Source organism: Callospermophilus lateralis, chromosome 4, assembly GCF_048772815.1.
Source record: "Callospermophilus lateralis isolate mCalLat2 chromosome 4, mCalLat2.hap1, whole genome shotgun sequence".
NCBI classification, from domain to species: Eukaryota; Metazoa; Chordata; class Mammalia; order Rodentia; family Sciuridae; genus Callospermophilus; species Callospermophilus lateralis.
In genome coordinates this window covers 68,030,793-68,044,259 of record NC_135308.1, presented here as the reverse complement: position 1 = coordinate 68,044,259, position 13,467 = coordinate 68,030,793, and the positions used below count along the sequence as shown (strand labels likewise).

At 51.3% G+C, this 13,467-nt stretch overlaps 1 protein-coding gene across 5 annotated transcripts in view; it reads right to left on the bottom strand.

Annotated features, from left to right (window-relative positions):
- Tspan9 (tetraspanin 9) overlaps positions 1–13,467 on the bottom strand; it is a 198,098-nt gene that overhangs the window by 75,317 nt on the left and 109,314 nt on the right. For 4 of the 5 annotated variants that reach the window (XM_076854034.1, XM_076854033.1, XM_076854036.1 and 1 more), the window contains one exon: positions 8,188–8,267. In XM_076854034.1, the coding sequence (XP_076710149.1) occupies positions 8,188–8,250 (63 nt within the window). In that variant the 5' untranslated portion in view covers positions 8,251–8,267. Of the gene's footprint in view, positions 1–8,187; positions 8,524–13,467 lie in introns of those variants that run through there. The other variant, XM_076854032.1, reaches the window with a different exon arrangement.

The following is a 13,467-nucleotide window of genomic DNA, read 5'->3' as shown; positions in this document are numbered from 1 at the left end:
GGAAAACAACTTGACCTTATCTAGCAAAGCTGAGAAGCACACATCCTAAAGACCAGCAATGCCATTCCTTACTATATACCTAGAGCAGCGCTTCTCAAAATATGGTCCATGGAAATGCTTACAAACATTTTTAGCAATTTACTATGGTTAGAATATCCCAGGATGTTGACCAGGTGATTCATTCAGGTGTCACTGAGCTTAGTGAGTTCATCAGGAGAGTCACATGTGATCTGAGCTGTGAACTAATCACGCACAGCAGAACCACCCCTGAGAACTGGAAATTTCAAAAGTTGGTCCCTCACCAAAGGTACTTCCTGAGTCACTGGCCTAGAGAAATTCTGGGATATGTCCAGCAAAAGACCTATTAAAGAATGTTCACCAGAGCACTGTTTGAAAAGAGGAAACAGCCCAAATGCTCATAACCAGAACACACTGCAGTCCGTTCACATCATGGAATACTACAGAGGAGGAAAAAATGAATGTGCTATGGTCACATCTACCAAAGTGAACGGAATAAGAAATACAAAGTTGAATTTTTTTTTAAATATATTTGGAATAATTCTATCTATTTCAAGTTTAAAAACAGGCCAAACCAAATAATGTGGCACTAAAGAATGCCTACCTATGTGAAATATACTTCACACAGAATTCAAGGGTAATGATTCGCTCTGGGGGCTCACACTGGGGATGTGCTCAAGGAAAGACATATGGAGGCTTATGAGTACATGGAATGTTCTATTTCATAAGCAGGGTAATGGGTATATGTCCATTTAACTATTATTTAAATCACATGAGTTTATATGTTTCACAAACTGGAAACCCTTGACATAACTGTATTCTGGCTGGTGAAGTAGCCTGCACCTGACTTTTGTATGTCCTGTTCTGTATGTCCTGTCTCTTGCTCAGCCCTAATCACAGACCAAGAGGCTCAACAGAGCCCAGCATCTTCAGGGACACAGTATGCCAGGAGGTCCCTGGGGACCCGACAATATGACCACAGTCCAGCTAGTCCAATCCTGGTCTCTCTCATTATACCAAGTAGGTCAGCTACAGAGAGAGCTACAGAGAAGTGTAGAACATGGCAGATGCAGCTGCCAGTCCTAGGATCAGAGACCACTCTCCCCCTTGCTTCCTATCTCCTCCCTCCCTGGACTTCCCTGCTTCCCCAGTTCTTTTCTTTCTTTTATTTATTTATTTATTTATTTATTTATTTTTGAGGGGGGATAGATAGAACTGGAGATTGAACCCAGAGGCACTTTACCACTGAGCTACATGCTCAGTTCTTTATATTTTTGAGGCAAGGTCTTGCTATGCTGAGGCTGGCCTTGAATTTATTATCCTCCTGCCTCAGCCTCACAAGTTGCTGGGAACAGAGGTGTGCACCACTGCACCTGTCTCTGCTTTTCCATTCTCCCTAAGACCAGATGTTCAGAACAACCCCTGGTCCCAGAATTACTTGGGCCTCTTCTAAGGTTCCAAAACCCTATCCAGAATTGTTATTCCAAGGTCCATGCTCCAGCCCCTGGGCACCCAACTGCCTGTTCACATGGGCTCACTATGAGAACTGCAGGAAAGTTGAGTGCAGCTACTGCACGTGGAAGCTGAAGCATTGAGCAGCATGTGTTCAGAATGCCCTCATGTGGGCCTCATCAGAGCCCTGCAGAAAATTTGGTGCAGGCACAGATAAGGAAACCCAGGTGCCCATAGTTAGGGAACAACTTCTGCCCAGGGGCTTCATTCCTGGGACTCCCCCTGAGTGAGTCAAGGGGCAGGAGGTTGTGGAATCTGTTCTCATAAGAAGCTGCTTGGTCAATGGGAATGTGCACCCCAGTGAAGAACCCCTGGAGCAGATAGAAAGCTCTAAAAGGCAGAAGACTTGTCTCCCTTCTCCTAGGACAGTCTCCCACCTGCCATCATCACTTAAACAGTGTCTCCTACAAGGCAACGATGCAAGGAGCTGCCCAAGGCCAGGCAGAAGATCTCAAACCCCAGAGTCCCCACTTCCCACACTTCTCCAAGTCCCCTGAGAGCATCTGAAGCTTGCTGGGACCCATGGGAAGATAAGGCAGACCCCATTGGGAGTGAACCAGGGACTCACTAAGTTAGTAGAGATTTCAGATCCCCCCAGAAGTCCCATGGCTAGTGAGACAAAGAGCAGGACCTGGAAGCCAGATCTCGACCTTGTGCTGTTCCCCCAGCTGCAGATCTGCTCACCCGCCTGACCGTGTGCCATTTTTAACATCCCTGCCAGGATCAGCCCCCAACCCCCCACCACGTCTGCTGGCAGATTAGCTTTCAAATGTGAGCAGGGACAAAGCTGGCTCAGAAGACTTAACTCTGCCCGATGGGTTTAGCCCAGCTTCAAAGCTTCCTAACTGGAACCAAATAAGCGGGCATATCGCAGCTGGAAGGGAGAGGCCGGAAAGGGGGAGAAAACAGGGCATCTCTCTAAAGCTGGATTACCTACAGCAACAGCTTGCAGCCTGAGTGACACAGCAAGACCTGTCATGGTGGTCAACGCCAGAAAAACAAGCTAGTCATTTCCTAGGAGCCCAGAGACCCACTAGAGAGCCTCCCCAGGCCCTGGCACATACCCTCCTGCAAGCTAGAGCCCTGCCAACCTCAGAGCCCATCCCAACCTCTCAATCCCATCTGATGGGCCCCTTTGCTTCTCTGTATTCAGCCCACTTCCAGTGTGCAGGGGGTCCTGCCCCTCCCATCAGGCTGCTGGCTCCCTCTTGACACAGACTCTAGGTTGACTTGCTCTCTATCTCTCTCCTTCCTTCTCAGTTTCCTGGACCCTTAGTCTCATTGAATCAGCAAACTTTTATTCATCCCTCAACTCCAAGTGTCACTTGCTCTACTTTGATATCTCTGTATCCCACATCTATTGGGCAGTATTAATCTATTAAGTAGCCCTACTAAGCATCTATCACTCAGAACTATAATTATTTCTTTATGTGGCTAACTCCTCCATGGAACTCTGAATGGCTCAGCGGCCTGACTTACAGCAGGCACTCAATAAATGCACACAGTACACACTGGACACAGAGAATCCATTAGTCCTTTCAACAGAAGAAAAACAGAAAAGCCACAGTTCACTGACTCTTTTTTCCCAAACCAAGGGGAAAAGAAACTGACGCTCTTTTTTTCCTTCCCTTTCTTTCTGGTGGGAGTAAGCACTTCAGAGAGGAAGCTTCAGAGAGTTACCAGGTAGCGCTGGAGAGGGGAAAGGTTGAGTGGAGTCAGGCAATCAGGAAGCTGCACCCAGGCCTGCTGCCGCTCCCCCTGGAACGCTAGGGAAGCAGGAGGTGCCCCCTTGCACACTGGCCTCTCCCTGGCAGCCCTGTGTTCAAATGCTGAGTGCAAGACAGGCCAGATGACCTCTCAATTCCACAACTTCCTGGCACGAGAAAACTGATCTGCCCTAAGTGAGCCCAGTCGGCCCCTGTCCTCACCAACTGGAGGCTCCTGCGCACGCAGCGGGCATTCAGCAAATAGTTGCAGCGTGAGTGAATGGACTCAATTGGGACCCCAACACCCTTGTAAGCCACAGAAGGCTAGGGCCACAGAGCCTGCGGCCAAGTTCAGCCAAGGGCAGCCAGGCACACGGGGGTAGAAGTAGCGAAGGGCGAGGCCACCCTGCTCAGAGTGGAGGTCAGTGGTGTTTTCTGCGCTCTCACTGCCAGGCCAGGCGGCAGAGCCAGTGGCCCTTTTCTCAAGGTGGAAGGAGTTGCTCACCCCATTTCAGCTGGGGCTTTCTCTCTTTTCTCTTCTCTTCCTCCCCACCCCCTCTTGATTGACACCAATGCTGGCTCTGACATGATTTAAAAATAGATATTAAGACAAGGAAGTTTAATTTTTAATGCTTTGGAAAGGAAGTGAACACAGAGCTGGCATTCTCTCATGGCCCCAATCCAGGGGTCTCTCAGGGTATGTGCCAGGCCCTTCATCTTGTTCCCTTGCTCCCAAGCACAGCCAGGCCTGACCCACCCTGAAGACTGTCTTGCAGCAGCCCTCTAAGAGGCCAGCCTCCATCTCTCCATCTGAGCCTCTGAATGCCTCCTGCTCCCAGTTCCAGGCTCATCTCTGCTGCTGAGAAAGGCCAGGTGGGGCCGGCAGGGGCCAGGTCTGAACTTATACTCTCTGCTGGGACCCCTCAAGCCCACTCATTACCAGAAGATACCCCACACACTCCCTGTGACACTCCAGACCACCCAGTGTGGAGCCCACAGAAGCCCTGATAAGCCAGCCACGTCAGTACGGAAAACACGCCACCAAAGCTGCTGGAGAGCCCTGACAATGCCTGCTCCCAACGCCAGTGAACGGTCTGAGAGAAGCCTGACCCCACTTAAGGGAGGCTAATCAGGGCCTGTCCCGGCACCCTGCCCATGGCAGCCCGTGCCAGCCTTGCCCCTGCCCCAGCAGGCACACTGACCGCTGTCTCCTCCACTAATTGGCCTTTATTAAGGGAGCAATCCACAAGGAATAGCTTTCCAGTGGGGCCAGAATGTCACTGTCTGCCAGCCATGATTTAAAGTGATGGGACAGCTCTGCTGGCAAGCATGAAAAGTGACCATTATATACTGAGTGGCAATTATGGCAGCCACCTACCTTCACCCCTCCATAGCAGACAGCAACTGGATTTGGGTTGCGAGAAGCTAGGCCGGGATCATGATTGGCTGTCCCAAGAAAAGGACACAGGCCCCAGCACTCAGAGGTGCCTTTTGCAGCTTATCCCTACACTCACTCTCTCCTCTACTCACAATCAAAAGTCTCCTTTGCTCTCCTGGGGAAACTTAATTTCACTTAATCTCTAGCTGGAATATTCTATCAGACAACCATGCAAGGACCCAAGAAAGATGGGGGACAAAAGGGATAAAGAGGAAAGGGGACTCAGACCCCCTCCTCTACTCTCACCATCTGTATCAGGCCCTCAGAAATGCTGCCCTCCTGGGTGCCCCAAACTCCCACAGTGCACTGGGCTGCCAAGGTGGCCAGCACTGTCTGGCTGAAGTCAGCAGTGCCTGGACCCCCACCAGCAGGCAGGCGCCCAGCAGCCTGGGAGGCACCTGCCCTTTTCTTAGTAAGGAGGAGGAGGAGCACAGCTGTACAGCTCCACCCTCCTCAACCTGCCCCCAGTGATGTCACCCAGGCCCTCACCAATGCCAGCACCCTGGAAGCTCCACCCAGTGGTGAGGAAGCAAGCACTCACAGGCTGTGAGGAGGCTGCCTTATATGCTTCACCTCTCCTCAGGAACCTTCCCAGTGCTGGGAGGAGGCAGGGGCGTGGCCCAGTGGGGGTCTGGAGAACTACCAGATGGCTCGGGATCTATGGGAAGAACTCTTGTCTATTGATCGATCGCAGGTCTCAAGTTCAACCCTAATGTCTCAGAAATGCCTCCTTTTGGGATCTGAGCCATGAGACTAAAACCAGTAATGCTACAGAATTCCTACCAACTGCTCCTGGTCCCAGTGGGCTGGGCTTAACCATCCCTCTCCTTCATCAGGTCCTGTTCTCTGGCCCCCAAGTATGTGTGCTCTGGGGCAGCAGAAGAGAACTCCCAGGGACCCTGATACATCCACACACTGCTAGCCTTTGATGCTTTCTGCTTTCATTCAGTTCTTTCCTCTGATCTTTCCCCTACCTAACTACAAGAAATCTTCACTTGAGGGAAGTAAGTGACCCACCTTCCCCAAATCCTGGCCCATGTCCTGCTCCACCTGCCCCTCCATCCCCCAACAAACACTGGCAATCACTTAGATACACAAGCATTCATTTCTCCTCTGCTAAATTTCCCATCTTTCCTGAGATCTAAGCCTTATTTATCATCTCACATGCTCCTAGCATAAAAGAACTGGGTCTTTGAGACTCAATTTTCCCAGCTTGAGTCATGGGAATTCTGAATATATCAAGTAATCAAAAAAGTCAGGGACCAGGGGGAGCAACTCCTTTCCTGGTAAGAGAGCATAGTCGGCATCTTCTAATTAGGACGAGACAGCAAGTTCTCTCACTATAGATCATAAAGGAAGGACGTTTCATCAACTAGCTCATTAACTGCTGCCAAGCTTTTAAGGGAAGATGGAAAGAATCACTTGTCACCCCACAGTTAAGCTAGGAAAGACTTTATTACAGGCAAGTTTGAGACCTAACTTCTCATCCCTATTAAGTGAGACTTGGAATTCCTACCTCATAAACACATGTTGGAGATTCACAGCTACATCTTCCCATTTATTCACATCCAAATATATCAGGAGTACCTACTATGTGCAGGTCACAGGCCAGGGTACTAGTTTGCTAGGAGGTCCCCAAGTCAAGTTGGAATCATGCTGAAGGAACCACAAGCAGATATACCATTTTCGGCCAGCAGGTGGCGGGGTGGGGGTGGGGAGGCACAGCATGGAGTGGAGAGTTACTGGCCAAATGCACGGAGCATCCCCACAGGGTTAAGTGTTAATAGGTGTAAGGTGAGACAAAACAGAAAAGTGGGTTTAAACTATGAAAAAGGACAGAAGAAAGCTGTGAACAACAAAGGACAGCATTCTGATGGACCCAGGATTCACGGAAATACACACTAATGCTTGGCTGGCAACCAAGTCAAAGGACCAGAAGGCACTTGCCCACAAGGCAGCTACAAAGTCATTCTTGACATTCCAATGGTTCTCACCACCAGAAAAAATAATTAGAATAGCTGCCCTAGCTTCCATAAAATCCTAACCACAGGACAGGTAGCATCCTTCCTAATAACAGTCGGGGTGGCCAGAGGTCCTAGCCCATAGACACATCTGAGGAAACCCAATTTAAGTAATATTAGACAATTCTCTCTAGAAAAGAAACAGGTGCCTCCTCTGCCCCAGGATGTCACATAGTTAATGAGATGAGACGAGGGCAGTGAGGAAGATCATTGCAACAGCCCCTCTCTGGACTGGAAAGGAAGCCCAGAATTTAAAGAAGAGAGTGAGTTGCCCAAGGTCACACAAGAAGCTAATAAAGAACCAATATCAAAATCTTGTCTTCTTCCTTCAAAACCCAGAGTGTTCCCTTCTGTGGGAGAAGTCACTCACCCTACACACACTTCTCAAAAAGTTTTCCAGCTAAAGTGGGTCAGTCTATACAAAAGCTGAGCCCCAGTGAACAACTACTTCTACTCAACCTCACTCAGAATGACTTTCTCCTGTCCCCAGCTCTCTTCCTGGACCATGCACAGGCAAGCAGCTGACAGCCTCCAGCGGGCAGGACAGAGCCTGGGGCTGAGCCAAACATCTGTGCTGACTATAGTCTGGCCTCTGGTGAAGAAAGGCAGAGGCAGCAGTTAGGATGAAAGGAACAGTTAGAGATGAATTTAAGTTTTCATCTAATTTGCCTAACTAGTACTTCTTGTGCACACACATACTTTAGTATCCCACAGAGGACAGAGAACAATTTCGAGACACCCCATTTACTGACAGTTTCTCTAGAACATAGTCTCACCAAGGACAGGAGCACCACTTTCTCCCTTTGTCCCTTCCAGTCCCCAGGGGCGCTCAAAGCCTGGGAATGCTTTACCAGTCTGCCCTCTGCCCAGTCCACTGCAATCCCTCAAAAGCAGCAGCGAGTCACCCATGGCAGCATGCCCCCAGCCCTCCCTTCCCACACCAGCCCCAACTCAACCTGGGATAGGGGCTCCTCCTCCTCTTCCTAGGATTCACTGAAAAGAATGGGACCTCTACACTCCCATCTTTCCTGCTCCCCCCCAAAAAAATGCTGCAGATTGAATTCTTGTGCATTCAGGAGCGATACAAGAAGAAACTCTGAAAACCACTCTCACCTGTGCTATCTCCAATGCAGGGTCACAGCTGTTAAAATTTCTGACCCCACACCCACTGCTGCAGGTTCCCTGGGCTCAAGCACTTCCAGCATGGATTTTCTTATTGGGGAATTAAGTAGTGGCAAACTTTGCCAGCCTCCTAGAGTACAGCAAGTCTCTCCTAGAACACAGGCAAGTTGGAGCCCTCCTCAGCCACCAACGAGAGGGAGAAAGGAAGAAAAAGATGCATGAAAGGGGGTAGGGGACGATTTTTTTTAAAGCACTTACCGTTGTGCAGAGAGGGGAGCAATGCAGCACGGAGGAGAAAGCGGGTATTCACGCTATGATAAGCAAAGAGGAGGAGAGGAGGGCAAAGGGAGGAATCAACGCAAGGACTTACCCAGAATATCAAATTGAAGAGGAACATCATGTACTTCAAGCAGCAGAGGCAGCCCCTGGCCATGTTGCACTTCTTAAATTCTAGGAGGAACACAAAGGACAGGTCCAGGTAAAACACCACGTACTTGCTGCCTTTGGGTGCATTGTACTTGTCGGTCTTAACGCCGGCCTCCGCGCGGCTCTGGCCCCGGGAGCCCGCGGTGCCGTAGAAGGCGCCGGCCGTGAAGCCGCGGCCAAACGGACGACCGGAGGTGGACGGCTTGCCAAAGTCCGAGTCCTTGCTGTCCAAAGATGGACTCCGGTGAATCGAAGAATCCTCGCTACTCGACTTCTCCATGCTCGCGTCGTTCCCAGGGGGCGCGAGGAGCGGGGGGCATCGCTCCCAGAGTGGGACGGAGGGGGCGCCCAAGTCGGGCGCGGGCTGCAGGCAGGCTGGCGGGCCGGCGGAGCCTTGCACGCCCCCTCTCTGCACCCGGCGCACTCCCGGACGAAACCCGCTCCCGGGGGCCGCAGCTTATGGGACGGCACCCCGCTCCCGGCCGGCTGGCCCGGGAGGGCTCTGCGGCACTGCGCGGTTCTATCTATGCGCGCTCTCGAACGCTCTCCGGGAACCGGTTCGCCTGCGTAACTTGGCGTCTTAGGGGAGGCTGTAATTTGATTTCTCTTTCCAGAGCGGCAGCACGCCTCCCGGCTGCACCCACCGCTCCACGCGAGGCCGAAGGGCGCCGAGATCCAGGCTCCCTGGGCACACCTCTCCCAGTCCAGTCCCAGCCCTGAGCCCGAGCACTTTGCAGGCGCTCGGCCTCCTCTAGCTCCACGACTTTGCGGAGCTGCTGCCGGCCCTGGGCTTCCCGGGCACAACGGCAGGCAGTGCCTAGGGATCCGCCGCAGCTGCAACCGCTGGGCTTTCCCTGCGAAATCCCAGCCCCGACTCCAGACTCCGAAATCGCCTGGAGCCCCCTCCCCGGTTCCTCAGCCCCACCCCCTGCTTTGCATTTGACCAATGGGCATGAGCCTGCCTGGCTCCGTTTGGAGAGCCACCCCCCCCTCCCCAATGACACAATATCTTTAATAGGATTAGCGTTCTGCTGTGTGCCTATACAAGTGCGCCGCGAACCCTCGCTAAATGTCAAGGGCTCTGCGGCTGGGGGTGAACCAGAACCTTCGCTGGAAAGCGCTGGTATCTTTAACTCAAGAAAGAGGGCGGCGAGAGAAGGGGGATGGCTGGAGGTACCAATGACCCAAAGAAGCCGGAGGAAAGGTCTGGGGAGAAGCACTGGAGAGGGCACGAAACGTGGCCACTGTCAAGCTGGCCGCCGCCTCCTGCAAACACCGGAGTCGATCCGGCCCGGGGCACATGGTCTCCTGGCTATATCTACTCATACGCCTACACACACACACACACACACCACATACACACACGCGCGCGCACACACACACACACCACGCTTTTGCACACGTGGGGCTGGCTAGAGCGGACAGGGAGAAGAGATCGCAGGGTAGGCAAGAGGTGTGGGAAAGCGTTTGGGGGCTTCCGCGGGTGCGCCGCCCTCCCCGCCCCCTCGGCGCGCACACGCACGCGCGGCTCCGCGAGGCTCCTGCAGCTGCGCGAACCCCCGCCCCCGCATTCCCGGGTGGGACGCCGCGCCACTGGGGCTCTGGCTGGGTTCTAAGGGGCAGGTGGCCGAAGTGGGGTCCTGCCTTGCTCCCCGCAGCCTGCCTATACCAAGAGTGAAGCAATGTAGGAGTACTCTTAGACATAGGCTGGGTCCTCTCAGAGTAGCGAGGAGTGCATGAAAGGAGGTGGTCAGAGAAACAGCAGGAGGAATGCGCTTGCCAGGGGTTTCAGACCGGCCACAGCAACACTTTATTGTCTGGAAAAACACTGCGACTAGGGCAGCTTCCCTTAGGCTCATGTAGAAGTCTGCATTGATATCGTGTGACCACCACAGTTTGCAAATGATGAAGACTAGAAGGCTTGAGGGGCGGGGATCCCATCTCTCTTCTTCCACCATCCTTGTAACTCCGCAAGAGAACTGACAGTACTACCAGAGCTGGAGCTAAGTTTTAATGGGCTCTGAAACCCCAGCACCTAACTCTGGGCTTGGCCTCTGGGAGGCACGGCACAGAGATGGCTGGATAGAAGCCTCCATGCCCTATTTGAGGTTGGGTGTGTAATGCCCAGCCTTGCATCCTCCCAGGCATTTATTCCACACCAGATACTGTGTGCTGAGCACCAGGGGAAAGCCCCTGAGGAAACATACAAGATGTGCCCCTGCCCTTGAGGGGCCCACAATAGAGTCACAAAGACAGGAGGGTATATTAATCACCCAGCAGATAGGCAGAACTGAGCTGGCCATGGCTGCAGGGTAAAGGAGATATGAATTCCATCCAGAGGGACTTCAAAACCCTCATCATAGTTCACTGAAGTGACTCTGTACTAGAGTCTGCACTAGGCAGACCTGCATCCTAGAGGTGAAAGCTGTCAGATTCTGAGGGCAGCTCAGCCTCTTTAAAGGAGCCTGCAATGGTTTTACTTGTCTGAGCTTCTTCCCAACACAGGTGGGAATAAAGCCTACTGTGTATTGCAGCCTCCAGTAAAGTGCTCTCTCCTGCTCAGCACAGTGGTCCTGTGGATGCTATCTACAGATGAAGGGGCAGGTGTTTAACTGGCTCCGACTGAACACCACTCAACTGGAAAGGCTAACACCTTTTGTCCTCTTCTGCTTCACCTGGCAGGCCCAATACAGAGGGGCTCATGGCTGTCACTTGGTTCTCACAATGTTACTTCCTGGGTTCAGGGAAAGATTGTTTACCAGCTAGACTAGGAATCAGGAGACTGCTTTTCCCTTCCAGTTCATCCTAACTATGTTATCAAGGACAAGGTAATCTGCCTTTCTGCATTGCCATTTCCTCCTTGTCAATCAAGAGCCTCCTGCGGGTGTTGTGTGAAGGGAGCTGGTGGTGGTGACTCATTTACTTATTTAATCCTCATTACAACCATACAAGATAGGTGTGGTTATTAACCCATTTTACAGACAGGAAACTGTTTGATTTCAAACAAAGAGGGTACACCCTGAACACCAAGAAGGTGCTGTTATGACCTGGGCATGGAGCCACTTGGTGTTACTAAGCGTCCTCCCAAACTGGCCCCCTCTACTTTCTAATCACTTTCCAGTTCTCATCCCCAATTCACACCTGGGTTCAGTCGGAACAGTCTCCTGATTGCCCCTGGATTGTTCCACCTTCGTGTCTGATCAAAAATGAATGCGTGCCAGGCGCGGAGGCACATGCCTGTAATCCCAGCAGTTTAGGAGACTGAAGCAGGAGGATCAAAAGTTCAAAGCCAGCTTCAACATTTAGCAAGACCCTAAGTAACTCAGCGAGACCCTGTCTCTAAATAAAATACAAAAAGGGCTGAGGATGTAGCTCAGTGGTTAAGCACCCCTGGGTTCAATCCCTGGTACCAAAAAAAAAAAAAAAAATGTGCCACTGTTTCCTTATAAGCTTAAGGGCCTGAGAGCCAGAAGACAGGGAGACAACAGGCAGAAGAAGCTGTCCAATGTCAACAGTTCTGCTCCCTCCTGGTCACACTTGTCAAAGCGGCATTTAAGTCCCACTTGTCAGTTTTTGAACAGAGCTACAGTTAAGTCCCATCAGGACACTGGCATAGTCACTAACAGAATAATAAGAGCAACTTTGGTTAAGTCCTTATATGTACCAGAAGCCAAGTTTCCCTCATAGTGACTTATTTACTCATTTAATCCTCATTACAACCATACAAGATAGGTGTGGTTATTAACCCATTTTACAGACAAGGAAACTGTGTGATTTCAGACAAATCATGTGCTATACTCTCTTGGACTTTAAACACATTTCCTGCCCTTGGAAATCTTCCCAGCCTAACAGAATCTTAAAGCACAATGGGGAACCTGAATTAGTGTGCCCTGATCCAAGGTCATTATTTGAAACATCCCTGAGTAAGGAGCCAAAGGGAGAGAAGAAATGAATGGGGCAGTATGTCTGAACTGCTAATCAGTGGAGGTGAGCCACCATGGAGATGGCCTGAGAAATCTTAAAGAGGATAGAAGGACCAAAGGATGCAGGTAAATGGAGTGTGGAAGACAGGGAGCAAGTCCTGTCTGAGGACAAAGCTGTAGAGGAGTGTCTGGAAGTCAGGTTTAGCTGGAATACAACCCACCTCCACCCTATCCCCATGAACAGACCATTCATAGATGGCAGATTGTTCACTGTGAGCAGGACACTGAGCAAGGACCCACCAGGAGAAAGGAGGCAAACCAGCTAAAGAGACCAGTCTCCTTCCCCGACTCCACACATACCTAGAGAAGCCCCAAACAGTGATCCACAGTGCACACACACAGAAGGACGAGCAAGGAGCTGTCCTGTGGCCCTGCCTTTGGAGAAGGACATTCTGAAGTGGGTGGGCACAGGAAGAAAGGGGGACAGAGGACACTCTAGAAAGGATTAGGTGTGGTCCATTCAGCAGGCCTGAATGAAGTGGGAGAATATGCCTGTGAATCAACTTGAGCTAGTTTACAAGGTCTTCCAAGATGCATGAAAAGTCTGGACTACGTCCTGCAGTTTCTTCCCAAGCAGTAGAGGAATGTCATCACCACCAGGGCCCTACAAAGCTGGGCTGACAATGGGGTAAGGCAAGGCAAGGGATAGACAGGCCAGTTTCAAGGATTGCCACAGTTCCTTAGACATGGGGTACAGAAGGACCAACCAGGTAGAAACTGTGATGTGAGACACCATCTCTCCTGTCCTCTCCCATTCCTCCACAGCCCACCAGGCCCAGGAGGGCCAGAAGGCACAGGCAGCCTTGAGGGTTTCTTCAAGCATTTGAACAAGGCAGACCTACTTTGCTTTTTTTTTTTTTTTAAACAAAAAAAAGTGAAGCAAGTACAGAATTCTCAGAGGGGAGGAAGAAAAGTGAATGTGTGAAATCAACATGCAACATCTCTGCTAACTGGCAACCAGGGAGCTGCGGGCTTCCAAGTAAATGCCAAGCTCTCTGTGCCTCTCCCTGAATTTCTGGGGCTTCAGTGTAAGACAGAGCTCAGTCTTTGGTCCCTCCCTCAGCCACACACAGTGTCAGCCAAGGGGCCAGTCCAGATCCCCAGGCTGACCTGTGCTGAAGGTCCTGTATGTAGCATGTATAGTTTGCAAGGCTTCTCACACCCCCAAGACTCAAACAAGGCAGCTGCCCCCACGGGGCTGGAGTTAGGTTACTCCCAAAGTCCAACCTGCTATGCAAAGG